The sequence below is a fragment of the Aulonocara sp. 'chitande type north' Nkhata Bay genome, linkage group LG7, assembly GCF_057382095.1.
Source record: "Aulonocara sp. 'chitande type north' Nkhata Bay isolate Kocher_YH1m ecotype deep benthic linkage group LG7, A_spYH_male_GT1.1, whole genome shotgun sequence".
In the NCBI taxonomy this organism is placed as follows: domain Eukaryota; kingdom Metazoa; phylum Chordata; class Actinopteri; order Cichliformes; family Cichlidae; genus Aulonocara; species Aulonocara sp. 'chitande type north' Nkhata Bay.
In genome coordinates this window covers 26,677,282-26,694,419 of record NC_141350.1, presented here as the reverse complement: position 1 = coordinate 26,694,419, position 17,138 = coordinate 26,677,282, and the positions used below count along the sequence as shown (strand labels likewise).

Below are 17,138 nucleotides of genomic sequence, written 5' to 3'. Positions count from 1 at the left end.
TTATTTTGTTGTTGTTTATAATCTGTGCCAGTGGGAGCATGTAAATGTTAAACAGAAGGGGTCCCAAGATGGAACCTTGGGGAACTCCACATGTGATACTGTCTGCTCAGATGTGAAGTTACCTATTGATAGAAAACAGGAAATATTTTGTAAGTATGTTTTGAACCAGTTTAGTACAGTTCCCGAAAGACCTGCCCAGTTCTCCAGTCGTTTAAGTAATATGTTGTGGTCAACTGTATCAAATGCTGCACTGAGATCCAGTAAAACTAAGACTGACATTTTTCCACTGTCTGTATTCAGACATATGTCATTGAACACTTTGGTCAGAGCGGTTTCAGTGCTGTGGTTCTGTCTAAAACCTGACTGGAAGGCATCATAGCAGTTATTCTGTGTTAAGAAGTAATTGAGCTGTTGAGAAACTGCTTTTTCAATGATCTTACTTAAAAATGGGAGATTTGAGATCGGCCTGTAGTTGTTCATTTGTGTCTTGTCAAGATTGTCCTTTTTCAGTATAAGTTTTATTACAGCAGTTTTTAGTGGTTCTGGAAACACACCTGATATTAAAGAAAAGTTGACGATAATTGATAATTAAATAATTGAAATGGTATATATTTGTTTTTTGTTAAGTTGCCTAATAATTATGCACAGTAATAGTCACCTGCACACACAGATATCCCCCTAAAATAGCTAAAACTAAAAACAAACTAAAAACTACTTCCAAAAACATTCAGCTTTGATATTAATGAGTTTTTTGGGTTCATTGAGAACATGGTTGTTGTTCAATAATAAAATTATTCCTCAAAAATACAACTTGCCTAATAATTCTGCACTCCCTGTACAATGGCCCAGAGGACACCAACACACTGGAGTTTGTAGATGTTAAATGAAGTAGGCATATTTACAGTGTCTGGTATTACTGTGATTCAGGTTTAATGACCTTCAGATCATACTTTCTTTGCTTACTGATTAAGACTGTATGTCTCACTGTGTCATTACACTGAAGTGTGCAAAGGCTTGGATGGTTGGTTTTCAGTTCATTTGTCAGCACTGACCTGCCATGTCTACTCCTCTTATCACCATCCTCTTCTTCCTCCTCCCAGTCTGATCCATTCAGGAAGTCAAAGCTGCCAAGAGCCGTTTCCACTGTGAGGCTGACTACACTGGGTGACCGGCTGTGCCTCCCACCCTGCACTCACAAACAAAGCCATAGTCAGGCTGTACGCAGTCACTTCAGTTTTTTGTTTTTTCAGGAGTTCTTTGAATCATAGTCACATAATGTTGGAACAGCATGCAATCATTCAGCTCAAATGTATGCTGTCTGTAAAGACAAGGGAGGCATACCAGATACTGTAACCACTGAAACTTATATAGTAATTGCACAACTAATATTTGCAGTAATAATATTTCGATATTAATGGCACGGGAAAGCTGTGCTAACATTTATAAATACATACAATCATTGCCACTTAATGTTCAAAAAGGGAAAATTAAACTTGGGGATTTGTAAAAAGTACTTTTAGCTTAAGGCAGTTTTTTGTACTTTACTAACCTGTTTTCTTGTTTCTCACTATGCTTTACTCTCACCTTCAGTGTAACCTGCAGCAGTTTCAGCTCTTGTTCCAGTAGTTGTAGCTCAGAAAACGGTCCTCTATAATCATCTATAGAGGAAAGTACAGCTACCAAGGCATCCTCTAGTCCACTGTCCACTGGACCATCGCCCTTAGCAGACAGGCAGTTGGAACTTGAAGCTGGGATATCCTCCTCCACTGGCACCCGCAGAGCTAGATATGTCATATCCCCACTTTCTACAACATTGGAGTCTGCTCCTGCTCTCAGAGGGACCGATGTATCCACAGAGGTGGATGTATTGTGTTGCTTCCTGACTGGGTGGGGATCAGTGACATCAACAGCTGTGTCAGTGTCAGCAGAAGTGGGTGACTCAGGAGTTCTGCTGGCCACCTCCATTTCAATGTCATTGATTGAGATTCCAGAGACCAGAGACATCACGTCCCCCGATTCACTGACAGGCACCACAACCCCATCAGCACTGTTTTCACTAATGTGACTCAGAGAGCGTAAGTACAATGTAGAGTTACTGCTGGTAATTATCGGCACATCCACTGGTGCCATAGAGGAGTGTTTCCCCGCAGCTTCTTCCTCACCGTCAGGCTTTGTTATCACAGTGACTGTCCCCTTTTCCTCATGCCTGCAAAATAGTTCATATATCAGATGTTGATAGAGCTCACCACAGAATAAGAATGTTATTTCATCTTTGTTCTCATGTGCAAACAAAACATTAACATTTTTTTTAATCTACCTGTTGCTCTCCGCTGGTTGTTTTGGTAGGATGATACCTTCCTTTTGAGCTGAGGAAGGCCAGTTTCCGGAGCAAGAAGAAACATCAGGCTGAAGGAGGGAACTCCTTTGTCCAACTGGCTGGATGTCTGGTGTAACCACTACTGCCTGGAAAGAGAGACACGCTGAGTCACAGAGTTAAAGTAGTAAACACAGTAAAGTAAGCAAACCAGACCAGGATAAAGAGTAGACCGAGTGAGGACTGAGGCTCGTTAAAGAAACCAATTGTGCATGGTACCGGCGGCTCCTCAAGCTACTGAATCATGCAATGTACTTAGTTTTTACAAGACTGTACACATGCACATGATCTGCTGTACATACTATAAACATAATACATATCAAAGTTTATCTTGTATTCATAATACTTTTGTTACTGTGTAATGTTCAAACAGCTGTAGCCCCTCTGAATCTGAGGAAGAGAGATACAGATTGAATCTTTAATATTATCATGTCATAGATGAGAGTTCCATATCTGTTGTGTGTTACCTTTGGATGTGCAGGCAGCTGTGGGCTGGTTGAATCATCAGAAGATTCTGAAGAATTAGACCATGCTGGTCCATTCTCCAACTCTCCCTGTAGGCGGATCATGTTCTAAAAGAGATCAGCACATTTTAAAAGGCTTGACTGCAAAAAGAGGGGGGGAAATGGAGACCTTTTACAACAAGCTGGCAGGAAACTGAGCAGTCACTGCACCTGGTTGTACATTATTTGAGCAAAAGCGACACACTTCCTTTACTCACATATTTAAAGTGAAAAGTAAGGTGAAGGCAAGACATGAGTCAGCATGTTATCCCTTTAACCAAAGGTTCAGAGGTGACTGTATGGGAACTTTTTTCTATTTGCTTGCCATTTTTAATATCAGTATAGTACAACATCCTTAGCCTAGCTCTGTAACACTGTAGCATTTATTTATAAAGAGAATAACTTTGAGTTACGCAACTATCGTGTAATATTCAAGAAAATACTGGCCAGTGCTACCCCTCAGCCTCCTCGTAGATCCACCCTTCGTTTCAATTTCAAAATCCTATGTCACCTTGTCGTCTAACTTCTGACCTTGAGGTCAAGGACAATGAGATTCAAACTCATCTGAGATGAGTCTGCTTTTAGTAGATATATCTATGGTATCGATTTGAAAATATAAGGAGACTTCATTCTCGAGTTATTGCAAGATTTTCAGAAAAGATGACCTCTGATCTTTACCTGGCAGGGTGACAAATATACTGATGAGGTAAAAAGCTAAAGGCTTCAGTGCTTGTGTGAAATGGCTAGAAGGAGTTATAAGTCTAAAAGTCATCATCATAAACTGGCACTGATGATGGCTAACAGTAGTCAGCTCTGTTGGAGGGTGGGGGGTCTAAATATTATAATTAGAGAGCCATGGAGATGCATGAGGAAACCTTGCACACATCTGTCATGGCTCCATGAAGCCATAAGCACACAAATGGAGACTATGATTCTAGTGCTTACTCTACACCAAAGTATCAATATACCAGAAGGTCCTGTGTTTCTACTCCACGAGGTCTACTTCATCACGACTTACTGCAGTGGACTGCCTTGTTGGTGAGTTGTCACTACAGGAGCAGCTCTGGCTAAGAGTGCCTCTGAAGATGTCCAGCAGTGGCCAGTGCTGCCGCCGTGTCAGATTCCGAGGCAGAGACTGGACATCAAAGTGGCAGCAGGTGGAACAAAGGGCATTGGAGCAGTTAGATACTGAGGGCTGCTGGCTAAACTCTAATGTCCTTTAAAACTCTCAATGTTCTCATTTACAGATTCCTAATTTTAGTTGGTGGATTAAATCTATAGAATAGATTTAATCGGTTATTTATTTATTTATTTTTTTTAAAAAACATTGTGCTTTGTTTTTTTTTTTTTAAAGCTGTGTTTGACTCCTCTCTCTCCTCCCCCTCTGGAAAAGGCTGTTTTTATCTGATTGGTGGAGGTGGAGAATCTCAGGAATTTAAAACCTAGTGGGTGTTTAATCACGTGCATCATCACATGAGCCAAGGTGTGGGGGGGGGGAAATAAAAAAAGAAAAGAAAAAAGGCGTGGATCATGACCACCAGAGGTTTTGGGTGAAACCACTGTGAGACCTTGTCCCATGCTATCATGTGACCTATTAAGGTCATCAGACGTAAGACACGAGTGGGGTTTGAAGGACTGGGAAGGGATCTCAAAACTATGTTGTAGGTGACTGACAGTTGGTGTTGGACGCCAGCCCCTCATGGTTGTTCATAGTGGACACTGATAAAGATGCACACCTGAGTCTTATTGAGGTGGCTCTTCTATGCTGTGCCATGCTTCGAAAGGAGTGGCAATTTGGTTTCCTCAATGTAGAGGCCTGAGCACACCGATAAGTGTTCTTGCTTAGCATGTGTCTGGGAGTTTTTTCCTTATTCCTAAAGGTATTATCCTTTAGAATTTAGATGTTATGTTTATAGTTTTTGTCATTTTCCATTTCATCAATCCGTCTTTCTCCTGTTAGTGCTGCTTCCACATTTAGTTCTCTTTTCCTCCATTTTTCTGTCAGTGTTGTGTTCACATAGCTCATCACACACACATCTGTGTTTACAGACTGAATATTTCCCATTTTTCCCTGTGAGTTTGTTTTTTCAAACAAAGTGTCAAGCCTTCATTTACTTCCTGTTTAAAAATAATTTTCCTATTGGCTCTTCCTTGTTGGTTTTCTCTGAATGAATTTCTGCCTTGTTTGACTTCCTGTGTTTTGTTTTCTAGCACTTTACAGAGAGTAAAGCTTCCCTTTCAGCTATTTTCTGTTGTGAGTGGGCCTATTCCTCCTGCTAAAACCAACAGTCTTTGTTAGTTTTCCAACTATCTGTATATGAATGCCAAGATAATACACATTAATATATGGGTAGTAAGTACGAGCAATCAGCAACTTTACACAAATTGTTCTAGGGTTAGACTGAAGCCTTTCAAAGAACTAATAGTCTAAAGCGAATGCTAAACTCACACGTAAAGGTGGTGTGTCAGGTGGAGTCTGGTCAAAAATGGCTGAGATTCGCTTATTGATGCTTGGTGGTTTGTTGACAGTGCTTGCAACCGATCCCTGGTCATCTTTATCAAACGGACTGAGAGAGGTGAAAAGGAATAAAGGATGGGAAAGAGAGAAAAGATAAATTCAATAAACATCAAATAATATTTACATTATGCTCTGTTAATGATACCTTTAAATGAACAAACACTACAGCACTCATGAAGCTCAGTATGATTTCGTACACTCACAAGATGACTGACAAAACTTACTTCCAGGTCACCTCAAGGCTTAGCTTAATAGTCCCAAGGTCATTAATATCCACAGCAACCATCTGGGGCAGCGCAGCAAACAGATCCTTTGTTTCACAGGAAACACTTCCCACCACCACGTGATTGGCTAAGCTCTTTAGCTCTGTCACCTAGGAAACCAGAGAAATGTCTGATCATTATACCATCTTTTTTTTTGCCTTCAACAAGTCAGTTTCAATCATCCAGGCTGAAAATAGTACACTCAAGTTTGTCAAGGTGCTGATGTCATTGGGAAAAGATATTATTATTAATAACACAATAGGATCACACAGTGTCTTTTATGGCTGAGGGGTAAAAAACTCACACATTCACCAATAATAATGGACAATATGAAGTTCCAGAGGATATTAAAGTATTATTCTTTGATAACTGAATTCAAAAAGGTAAACTTTCATACATTGTATATTGAAATATTTCAAGCTTTTTGTGTTTACATTTTGATAACTATGACTTAAAGCTCATGAAAATTAAAGATCCAGTTTCTGAAATTAGTACATTTCATTTTGAAATGATCAAATGATGATAAAATAAAAAGACTTTCTGTTGGTTAAAAAGGCCGCTGCAACGATGTATATTAATGGATGATGTATATTAATTAATGACTAGAAGGAAAAGGATGGTTTTGAAAAGGTGTAAAAGAAAGAGTATTGTCAAGGAAAATTGAAACATTTGGGACAGCTTTATAAAGAGTCAACTGAGGCTGGTGTCAGAGCATCAAGAGCCTCCACTCAATGTCTCTGGGAAAGTCAACTGCCCCCATGCCACAGAGCACAGATGCAGTAATGCTGACCCAATGAAGTATTGATTGTATGAATTAACATCTTTTCAGTACTTTCTGATTGGTCTTAGGAAATAATCTAAAAATTTTAGATGTTGCATTTTTGATATTCATTAACTACACTATGATTGGTCAAAATGTAAACAAAAAAAGCCAAAAATATTTTGCTTTACATGTAACAAATACAAGAAAGTAAACTTTATGTAATAAGTGATTTTTTCAGTTTTGAAGAAAATGTTACACACACACACACACACACACACACACACACACACACACACACACCAGATTTTTTTTTTTTTTAGATGCATTATTTTTATGACTTTTTACATAAGATGAAGCAGTCAATGACCCAAACCAGAACTGAGTATCAATAAAATAACAAATTTAAAAAACACACTGAGTGACAGACCTTCACAGACAGGAACTCGTTGATGAGTGGCTGAAATACAATCTCTTCACTGTCCCACACTTGTTTAGCATTTATCTCTATTCGCCCCCGGAGCTTCCACCGCTGCCGACCATACTTCATAAAGATCTGAAACATACACATATGCAAAAACAAACAAACACAAACGCAGGGTTATACAAGTAGATGAATAATAGATTAATTTTAAAATCTGGAAAATCCGGTTGACTACTTCAAAATTATTGATAGTTTGAGCAGTTCATATAATCATGTGATGATTTTCATAAAGCTCAGATTAATCTGACAGGGTTGAAAAGAATTGACAACTCACATCTTAACTACATAGCTATAAATGTCAATGGCTAGAGCATGAATGTGCAAGTGATGAGGCCACTTTTACAAAAACAAAACCAAAAAAACCAAAAAAAACAAAACAAACAAAACCCACGACACAGTTAAAGAAATTTAATGTTAACAAAATACGATTAACACTAAAGTTAGAATTGTCACGTCACAACTGTATGCCTTCACCAACCAGACAACTTGCAGTGTATTTGGACTCTTAACCTTTTGAACGTAAAATTTTATTTTTCATCATTTGTACAAATTTTGACATTAAGTGCAACGAATTGTGGACAAGGAAAAAAAAAATCCTCATTTTTAAGGTCACTGTAAGGCTTCACTAAAATATTCTAATCACTTGATTCGAACTAAATTTGAATAAATTCCCTCAGTGTGTTCCTCGGATATCATGATTACGAGAATGGGACAGACAGACTTGTGGGCAGTACAGAAAACAAAATGCCTTCAAACATTCACCACTGGTGAGAATTTTTCTCACTAGGTTAAGTTACTAAGTAAGTATCCCTCTAATTTCATAACTGATCATACACACAATCACACAGGACCTGCTGCCGTGTACACTTAGAGATAACTCCACAGGGAACAGCTGAAGCAGTGTTTTCACACAGGCACTGGACAAACCCTTCTCAAAACCGCGATAAATCTAAATGGTTTACTATTTATATAGCAATTTGCTGTATAAATACTAATATTGCTTAGTGAATACTTAACACACCTTTACAATACAAGGCACAATGACTCATTCATACAGCAGTTTTCATTCTGTCATTTGTGCACTCTATGCAGTCTATCATGCTGATGCACCAGAGGACATCGCCTGCCCAGCAGGGTGGCAACAATAAGTAGCGATTTTATTTTAAAAAGGACTAAAAAGCTTAGTAACGAGAAAAAAATGACTACATAGAACATGTGCTACAGACAAGTGTTAGTAACTGGCAATGAGTCTTTCGCATCACCATGGAGGAACTTTGACCCACTCTTCTTTGCAGAACAGTCTTGACTCAGCCACATTGGAGGGCTTCTGAGCATGAATGACCTGTTTAAGGGTCATGTCAAAGCATCTCAATCGGTCCAGACTTTAAGGCCATTTGGTTCAGCGCATGAACTGATAAGCCAGACATTCTCCTTCAGGATTTGTTATTAGAGAGCAGAATTTATAGTTCATCAATTACAGCAAGTAATTCAGGTCCTGAAGCAGCAAAGCAGCCCCAGACCCACCAGCATGTTTAACTGTTGGTATGGTGTTATTTTCATGAAAAGATGTGTTAGTTTTATGTCAAATGTAACAGAGTCAAACCATTTTGTCTCATCAGTCCACAGAATATTTTCCCACAAGTCAATCATTAAGTTGTGTTTTGGCAAATGAGCAAAGGAGCCTTTGTGTTCTTTTTGGTTAGCAGTAGTTTTCTCCTTGATTTCTCCCATTTTCTCCCAGTTTCTTTCTTACTGTTGAATCATGAACTCTGACCTTAACAGAGACAAGTGAGACCTGCAGTTTTTCAGATGTTTCCCTTGGTTCTTTTGTGACCTCCCGGATGAGTCATTAATGTGGTCTCGGATGCTCCTGGAACGGTTCACTAGTGTTCCAAGTTTTCCATGTGTGGTTAATTGGTCTCACTATGGTTACTAAAGCCTTTGGAAATGGCTTTGCAACCATTTCCAGACTTATAGATGTCAGTGATTTTGTTTCTCTGGTGTTTCTTTAGAATATGGCATAAGTTGTTGCTTTTTGAGATCTTCAGACCTGCTTCACTTTGTCAAACAGGTTATATTTAAGTGATTTCTTGATTTATCGGGTCTGGCAGCAGTAAGGCCTGGGTGTGGGGCTAGTGAAATTGAACTCCGCTTCGCAAATAATGTGGTTAATCACAGTTAATTCATGATTTAATGAGGGGGCTTTAACTTTTTCCACACAGGGCAGGTAGACTTTGATTATTTCCTTTATTAAATGAAATGAACATTTAAAAACTCCATTTTGTATTATTTCAGATTACCTTTGTCTAACATTACATTTTATTTTTCAATTGTGTTTCTATGGATGGATGTGAATGGATAAATGAGGCATGTTGTATGGAAAGCTCTGAGAGCTCAGAAAAGTGCTTTGGAAGAACCTTTCCATTTATAATTTGAAACAATTAGTGTGAAGAGTCACAAATATGAGAGAAAAAAAAAGGGGGGGGGGGGGCAAATACTTTTTCAAAGCACTGTATGCTGGTTGGGCTCTAATCATTACATCATGATGAAGGAGAAGGACAGCACAAGCAGAAGAAAAACCACAGGTGGAAGATAGCGACTAGTGTAGCTGCTACAACAGCATTGCCCCTTGATAGGAAAGTTGATACTCTGAGGTGGATGACCAGTTGTCCATTTTCTTCTGCTTATCCGGGGCCTGTCAGGGGGCAGCAGCCTAAGCAGAGAAACCACGGCCACCTCCTTCAGCTGAAAGAAATCTCTCCAGGGTCACCTGGGTCTTCCCCGGGGCCTCTTCCCAGTGGGACATGCCTGGAACACCTCACCCAGGAGGCCTCCTTGTCAGATGGCCGAACCACCTTAACTGGCTCCTTTTGATGTGGAGGAGTAGCAGCTCTACTCTGAGCCCCTCCTGGATGGCCGAACTCCCATCTCTAAAGCAGAGGCCAGCCACCCTTCGGAGAAAGCCAATTTCTGCCGCCTGAAGAAGCCGATCCTGTTCTTTCAGTCGCTGCCCAAAGTTCGTCACGATGGATGAGGAGGGTAAAAACGTAGATCGACCGGTGAGGGCATCACTTTTGCACTCAGCTCTCTCTTCACCACAACAGACTGGTACAGCGATCGCATGACTGCATCCACAGAACCAATCCGCCTGTTGATCTCAACCCTGCCCTCACTCTGAACAAAACCCGAGATACTTCCCTAAGTGAAGCAGTAACTCGTCCCTGACCAGGAGTGGGCACTTCACCCTTTTCCGGCTGAGGACCATGGGATCAGATTTGGAGGTGCTGGTTCTCATTTCCACTGCTTCACACTCGGCTGTGAATCGCTCCAGTGTGATGATGAAGCCAACAGAGCCACATCATCTGCGAAAAGCAGAGATGAGATTCTAAGGCTACGTTCACATTGCAGGCGAAAGCGCACCAAATCCGACTTTTCTGACCCTATGCGACCCATATCCAATCATAGTATGACAGTTTGAACAGCACAAATGTGATATTTTCAATCTGAACTAGGTCACTGACGTATGTGGTACTGAATCGGATACATATCTGATGTTTCAGAAAGCGACTGCTGTTTGAACGGTCATGTCGCATTAAATCCGACTTTTACATCACTGACACAAGAGAGACGCCAATTATCAGTGCCGGAGAAGCGCCCGAGAAGACATTGTGAACGCTTCCTGGCCATCCAGTGAAACTGTTGGGAAGACAATGCTGGAGGAATGTGAACATTTTATTTGTACTGTATAATCTGCAGATTCTGACAGAAATCTGCAGCTATCCTTTGAAGCGCCGCTCCTCTCTAAAACAGCAATAAGGATAATCATTAGGTCATATGTAAATAACAAAATAACTTTATAACAAAATTGGGAAACGTAAAGTTCGAAACAAGTCTTTATATTAACGGCCATCAGTCAAACAGTACTGTTGGGTCTGGGTCTAAACAGAGTGCGTTGTGTGTGATGTCTTCTTTTGCACATGTGGGCCACTTTGAGGAGTCACACTAGAGCACGTTTGCTGTCACATTTTATTTGTAGTGGGAACAACCAGACCGAAAAAATAAGTAAAAAATAATAATAAATTTAAAAATAAATAAATAATAATAATCGGATTTGATAAAAAATAAATAAATAAATAAATGAAAAAAAAAAATCAGAATTGAGCATTAAGACCTGCAGTGTGAACGTAGCCTGAGATCGCTCCAGTAGAAGCCTTCCGGCACTTGGCTATGCCTAGAAATTCTGTCCAGAAAAATTCTGCACAGAATTGGTGACAAAGGGCAGCCCTGGCAGAGTCCAACGCTCACCGTGAATGAGTCCAACATATATCTGGCTATGTGTGATCCCCAATAGTTTAAGCACATCCTCCGGTCCCCCTTCTTAAAGATGGGAACCACCACCCTGGTCTGCCAATCCAGAGGTACTGGCCTTGATCTCGATGCAACATTGGAGAAGCATGTCAACCAAGAGAGCCCTACAACATCCAGAGCTTTCATGAACTTAGTGCAAACCTAATCCACCCCCAGGGGCCCTTCCACCAAGGAGTTGTTTAACTAAATCAGTGACCTCACCCAAAGTGATGGATGAATCATCCTTGTCGTCCCCAGACTCTGCTTCCTCTATGGAAGACATGAGCAGGTTTAAGAAGGTCCTCGAACTATTCCTTCCACCTCCCGACAATATCCTTGTGGTCAGCAGTGCTCCACCCAAGTGGCGCACTGCTTTCCCCACCTGAGTCACCCGACAGTTTGCCAAAATCTCTTCAACTCTCTTCTGGATGACCAATGGTAGATAATAGATTCATAAAATGTAATACAAACGATGCCTTGCGCTTTTCAGAACAAGGGAGGAAATCGTGTCCTATTTAGCAAAATGCATAAAAGAGCAACATCCAGATCTGTTCAAAGAATTCAAAGGGAGTGCGTTTCAATTCAACATCCAAATTATCACCTTCTTATATCTTAATGCTGATTTTTCAGGTGACAACATACTATCAGAATTTTGGTACTGAAAGATACAGTCATTGATTCTGGTGTCGTCACAAGCTAATACCACAGCCTAAATATCTGGTAACATGACATCCATATTCTTAGTGTTTTAATCATATTTATTGTTGCCATGAATTCAGAGTGAAAAATGGAGGGTTTGGCGGGTGAGACAAACCTCATATTGGTCACCAGCACACAATCTAGCAAATCCTGCCAGACCTAAAAGAAAGAACAAGTGGAAACAGACTTAGCATTTTGTCAAACTGCGAAACCACCCCAAAACATTGCAATTAATTAAGGGTCATATCAGAAGGGACACACACATAACGTATGTCATATTGAGTTTCTACCTCTATTTAAGATTTTGTGTAGTCATATCACCACATGATCTCTACTTCTTACCCTTCATCTTTATGTGGAACTTCCCCAGCTGGTTCTCAAAGTCATTCTCCAACACACACATGTTCTAAAGAGAATGAAAAGATTGAGACCTTCAGGCAGTCTTTTCTGTACAGTCTTACTTACAGCGCTACTCCCTATTACTACTTGCTCGTGCAATGGCTCCTTTCTTCTACAAGAATTAGACATTTAGCAATTTTCTCAGTTTAACCTAAAACGATTTTCCACTGCATGCCTTTGTACTTTTTTTTTTTACCTCTGTGTACTCCTTGTATCCTTTACTGGCTTCTGCTAAACTCTCCTTGGCCTCCTTACTTCCTGAGGAAGCGGTGTACGCTTTCACCATCTTGTTGGCTCCATCCCTGAGTCTCCTCTGCATGCAGTAGGACTCATAAAACTCCTCAATCTGAGAGTAGAGAGGAAAAGCTCACAGCAACTTCACTTGAGAGTAGAATTTAAGACAAAGCCAGTCTTGTTCTAGACAGTAAGGTTGTCCAGCAGTGACAGGAAGCTGTGTGCTTAAACACCACAGCTTAATACAAGCTCTGTGTAGTAACTACAGCAAAATAAATAAATGTTTCACGTTGAGTTGGTAAAAATGTACTAACATTGCAGCTGGTCATTTTAGTCCACTTTATATTATTTTGAATGAAGCACCGGCGAAGGTGAAGCATCATTAAAAACCAAACCTCATCATCCAACTAGTAATCCAGACAGTGGCCACTAGAAAGTGCGTTACCACCACCACAGTCTTTTGCTTGTGCACAATGACACGTATACAAGCAAAAGACTGTATCCCAAAAGCAGTCACAGTGCTCTACTTGTTCTACATTTTGGCACGTACAGCCTTAGTTCAAAATTGTTTCAATTCATTTTTCATGTCAAATTCCAAAAAAAAAAAAAAAGAAAAGTACTCTATAATAACAAAGTAATAATATATTGATGTATGTATACTGATCACTAGTTTGTTACAATATCAATTATACACTAATGAACAATGCGAATTTAAAAATGACAAATGCAGGATCATAACGGAAACACAGCCACGACAGCTGTAGAAAATATGTTCTATCAAACTGTTTTTCATCCTGTGCACAAAGAGCAATGTAATTAGCAAGTCATACAAAAAGTCATCTCACAACTATACTCTTACATGTCAGGAAATGACGCTGGTCTTACCTTGCTGAGGTGAAACTCCAGTTTTCTAATGTACCTCTCAGTCACCTTTACTTGCTGATTAAAGGAAATTAGAAAGTCACATTTATTCTTTGCATTTGTTCCATTTATAACTAAGCTTTCACAGGATTTTAAAACAAGAATGGTAATATTAAAATTGACTTATTTCTAATATGTGCTTGTCTGAAGGATTCAAAGAAGCTCACCTTGTCCAGCTCATACAGGAAACCCTGCAAGGCAGAAAATATCAAGTCATCAGCAACTGAAACTATATCACTTTATCTATTCTTATGCTGGGCCAAAAGTAACAACATACCAGTCTAGAGTTCCTCTTTGATTCTTTTATCTGTCTGGTAAGTGTGTCCAAGTCCATCTGATGAACCTGCAGGTAAGACCTGAGAACACAGACACACACACTCATAATCTCTCGCTCTCTCTCTCTCTCTCTGAAATGCATTTGTTGAGTGTATACTCACTGAAGGCCTTTCTTCAGTGCTTCATACACTTCATCCAGTCGCTCTGGTTGAGGAACCTTCGGTGGGGGGTTGGCCTTGATCGACATAGTAAACAATCTGCTTGCTCTGCTGGGCTTCCTGCTGAGACCAGGAGTGCTGAACACCACAAGGTTCCTGCAGCACCACAAACACCAAGTCATTATTAGAAGTCCTGACCTAAAGTTATGAGATCGCCATAACATCCCTCAAGACCAGACCTGGGCGTTGTACAGCTCACGGCTCATATACAAACACTGATGATCAATCAAATTGATGACTGAAACCTTAGCATGTCACAGACCATCAATATATCACATTAAAGAGACACTTGTCCTTATGACAAGTTATTACACATAAGTACAAGATAGTACGTAAACAAGCCGTTTTACACTAGAAAAAAAACACATGGTTAGGAGGGATTTGCGTGTGTATGTATGCATGTGTATACCGGTAAGGTTTGTCGTGGGTATTGACTCCAGTAAAGCTCTGGCTCCTAGTGATGGATCTGGAGGTAAGGCGTCTGACTGGGCGAATGGACAGAGACATTGTCGACAGAGTTCGGGACGGAGTCCCTGTTTAGAGCAGAGGAAGAAAAGCACACTGCTGACAACACAGCACAACTAAACTGCTACTTTTAAAAATGAAAACCAAAGCAAACAGTGAGTTCAAACCACCAAAATTGTTGCAATTGTTGATCAAATCAAGAACAGGAAAACATTTTGTCCAAATGTGTGCTCTTTGCTTTCTGCAGCAGCCATCTAAGATGTGCTGACTGAAAACATGTTTAATATAAACTTGCATCAATCAACCCAGATGAGCAACAAGATTCAAAGGTCTCGACTCAGCCCAGCAATAGGCCCACAACATAAGGTCTAGATCAAGTTGGAATCTTCATCTGTGACACTATCACAACTAGGATTCCCAACCCAGGAAGTCAGAGCAGCCCCACCAACCCAAGGTTAACAAGCAAGATGTAGGAATGTAAACTGCAGGCATCTAAACTGAATCTAAACTGTAGGAAAAGTGTAAAACATAAACTTTGCTGCCACTGTTGTGTATTTGCACCCTACTAAATAAGTCACAAACAGAACACTGACCAGGCTGCAGCAGTGTTTTTAAATACAAACTACAAACACAAAGTATTGTGTTGCAGTTATGATTTTACTTCTTTCATTTTATCTAATGTGCTGATTTTTATTTTTAATTTAATGTAATTAATGATTTTTCGTTTGTCATGTCAAGTGTACAGCACTTTGTTTTCAGCTGGGAGTTGTCTGAAAGTCCTATATAAATAAATTGCTTGCTTGTGTTGGTAGTGAAGCATGAATGGTTCTGCCTTCCTAAAAGGCAAAACAAACCCAATTGTTTAGGCTTTTCTGACTTTACCATTGGAATGCCATGAAATGACAATTTTTCAGTGTGGGTAAAAGTTAACAGAAATGCAATTAAAGTTTTTTGTATCTTTGTGTATTTTGTGCTGTGGGAACAAATAAATCTTAAATCTTGTAAAGGTTTCTATCCAACTTCCTTCTTATCTTTCGGTGAATCCATTTTGTTGCTACAACATTTGAACTGATATTTGAAGTCTGTGCTGTGTTACTGAGGCTACAGTCAGCTGATAAATTTTTCAGCAGAGTTTTTCCTAGTGTGGCCTATGCAGTGTCCTGCATCCTGTTTCTTTAAACAGCTGAAAGGCCTTCGCAAGGCAAGTACCAACCCCCCTCCTTCCACATCACAGGAAATGTCACAATCCAACAGGAAGTCAGATGGAACTCCTTCTCTTGACAGGAAATTTAACAAAGGAAGACATGTCCAAAGGGCACAATCTTGTGGCTGGGGAGAAAAGGTCAATTTTAACCACATCACTGAGACTGAAAAGAATACCTTAATGATCTAATGGTCTCCAATTTTCATATTATCATTTCCTGTAAACATGAACATATTTTTTCTGGTTAAAAAGAACATTGTCAAGACGATTTTTATACACTCACATAGAGGGGAGAGAGAGAGAGATTATGTTGACTTAACCTAGTTTTAAGTACTGACAAAAACATGAGTGCTGAGGGGGAGTGAGAGATAAAGGCATAGACAAACTGAGCCTGTCAGAAGTTCACAGCACACCAACAGACCAAGTGGAAAAGCTCAGTGATACCATTTCCATCACATTCAGACATTTGCTTCTTTTTGTCTGATAAGTAATAACATTACGCTTTTGACAGCATTTCACTGTGTAATGTAGACTTTTCACAGTCTACATTACACAGTAAATACAGTGGGGCAAAAAAGTATTTAGTCAGCCACCAATTGTGCAAGTTCCCCCACTTAAAATGATGACAGAGGTCAGTAATTTGCACCAGAGGTACACTTCAACTGTGAGAGACAGAATGTGAAAAAAAAAAATCCATGAATTCACATGGTAGGATTTGTAAAGAATTTATTCGTAAATTAGGGTGGAAAATAAGTATTTGGTCACCTCAAACAAGGAAAATCTCTGGCTCTCACAGACCTGTAACGTCTTCTGTAAGAAGCTTTTCTGTCCCCCACTCGTTACCTGTATGAATGGCACCTGTTTGAACTCATCATCTGTATAAAAGACACCTGTCCACAGCCTCAAACAGTCAGACTCCAAACTCTGCCATGGCCAAGACCAAAGAGCTTTCGAAGGACACCAGGAAAAGTATTGTAGACCTGCACCAGACTGGGAAGAGTGAATCTACAATAGGCAAGCAGCTTGGTGTGAAAAAATCAACTGTGGGAGCAATCATCAGAAAATGGAAGACATACAAGACCATTGATAATCTCCCTCGATCTGGGGCTCCACGCAAGATCTCATCCCGTGGGGTCAAAATGATCATGGGAACGGTGAGCAAAGATCCCAGAACCACACGGGGGGACCTGGTGAATGACCTGCAGAGAGCTGGGACCAAAGTAACAAAGGTCACCATCAGTAACACACTACAACGGCAGGGAATCAAATCCCGCAGTGCCAGACGTGTTCCGCTGCTGAAGCCAGTGCATGTCCAGGCCCGTCTGAAGTTTGCCAGAGAGCACATGGATGATACAGCAGAGGATTGGGAGAATGTCATGTGGTCAGATGAAACCAAAGTAGAACTTTTTGGTATAAACTCAACTCGTCGTGTTTGGAGGAAGAAGAATACTGAGTTGCATCCCAAGAACACCA

General features: G+C 40.1%; 1 protein-coding gene across 5 annotated transcripts in view; it reads right to left on the bottom strand.

Annotated features, from left to right (window-relative positions):
• Positions 1-17,138, bottom strand: part of ripor1 (RHO family interacting cell polarization regulator 1) — a 53,857-nt gene that overhangs the window by 17,102 nt on the left and 19,617 nt on the right. For 3 of the 5 annotated variants that reach the window (XM_086299689.1, XM_086299688.1, XM_086299687.1), the window contains exons 2-17: positions 14,406-14,529; positions 13,940-14,092; positions 13,780-13,858; positions 13,670-13,693; positions 13,467-13,520; positions 12,544-12,693; positions 12,291-12,354; positions 12,064-12,107; positions 6,849-6,974; positions 5,620-5,768; positions 5,327-5,444; positions 3,896-4,012; positions 2,842-2,946; positions 2,318-2,463; positions 1,585-2,206; positions 1,053-1,186 (exon numbers count right to left, since the gene is read on the bottom strand). In XM_086299689.1, coding sequence (XP_086155815.1) covers positions 1,053-1,186; positions 1,585-2,206; positions 2,318-2,463; positions 2,842-2,946; positions 3,896-4,012; positions 5,327-5,444; positions 5,620-5,768; positions 6,849-6,974; positions 12,064-12,107; positions 12,291-12,354; positions 12,544-12,693; positions 13,467-13,520; positions 13,670-13,693; positions 13,780-13,858; positions 13,940-14,092; positions 14,406-14,503 — 2,183 coding nt within the window. In that variant the 5' untranslated portion in view covers positions 14,504-14,529. The remainder of the gene's footprint in view (positions 1-1,052; positions 1,187-1,584; positions 2,207-2,317; positions 2,464-2,841; positions 2,947-3,895; positions 4,013-5,326; positions 5,445-5,619; positions 5,769-6,848; positions 6,975-12,063; positions 12,108-12,290; positions 12,355-12,543; positions 12,694-13,466; positions 13,521-13,669; positions 13,694-13,779; positions 13,859-13,939; positions 14,093-14,405; positions 14,530-17,138) is intronic. The other 2 variants (XM_086299692.1, XM_086299691.1) reach the window with 1 other exon arrangement.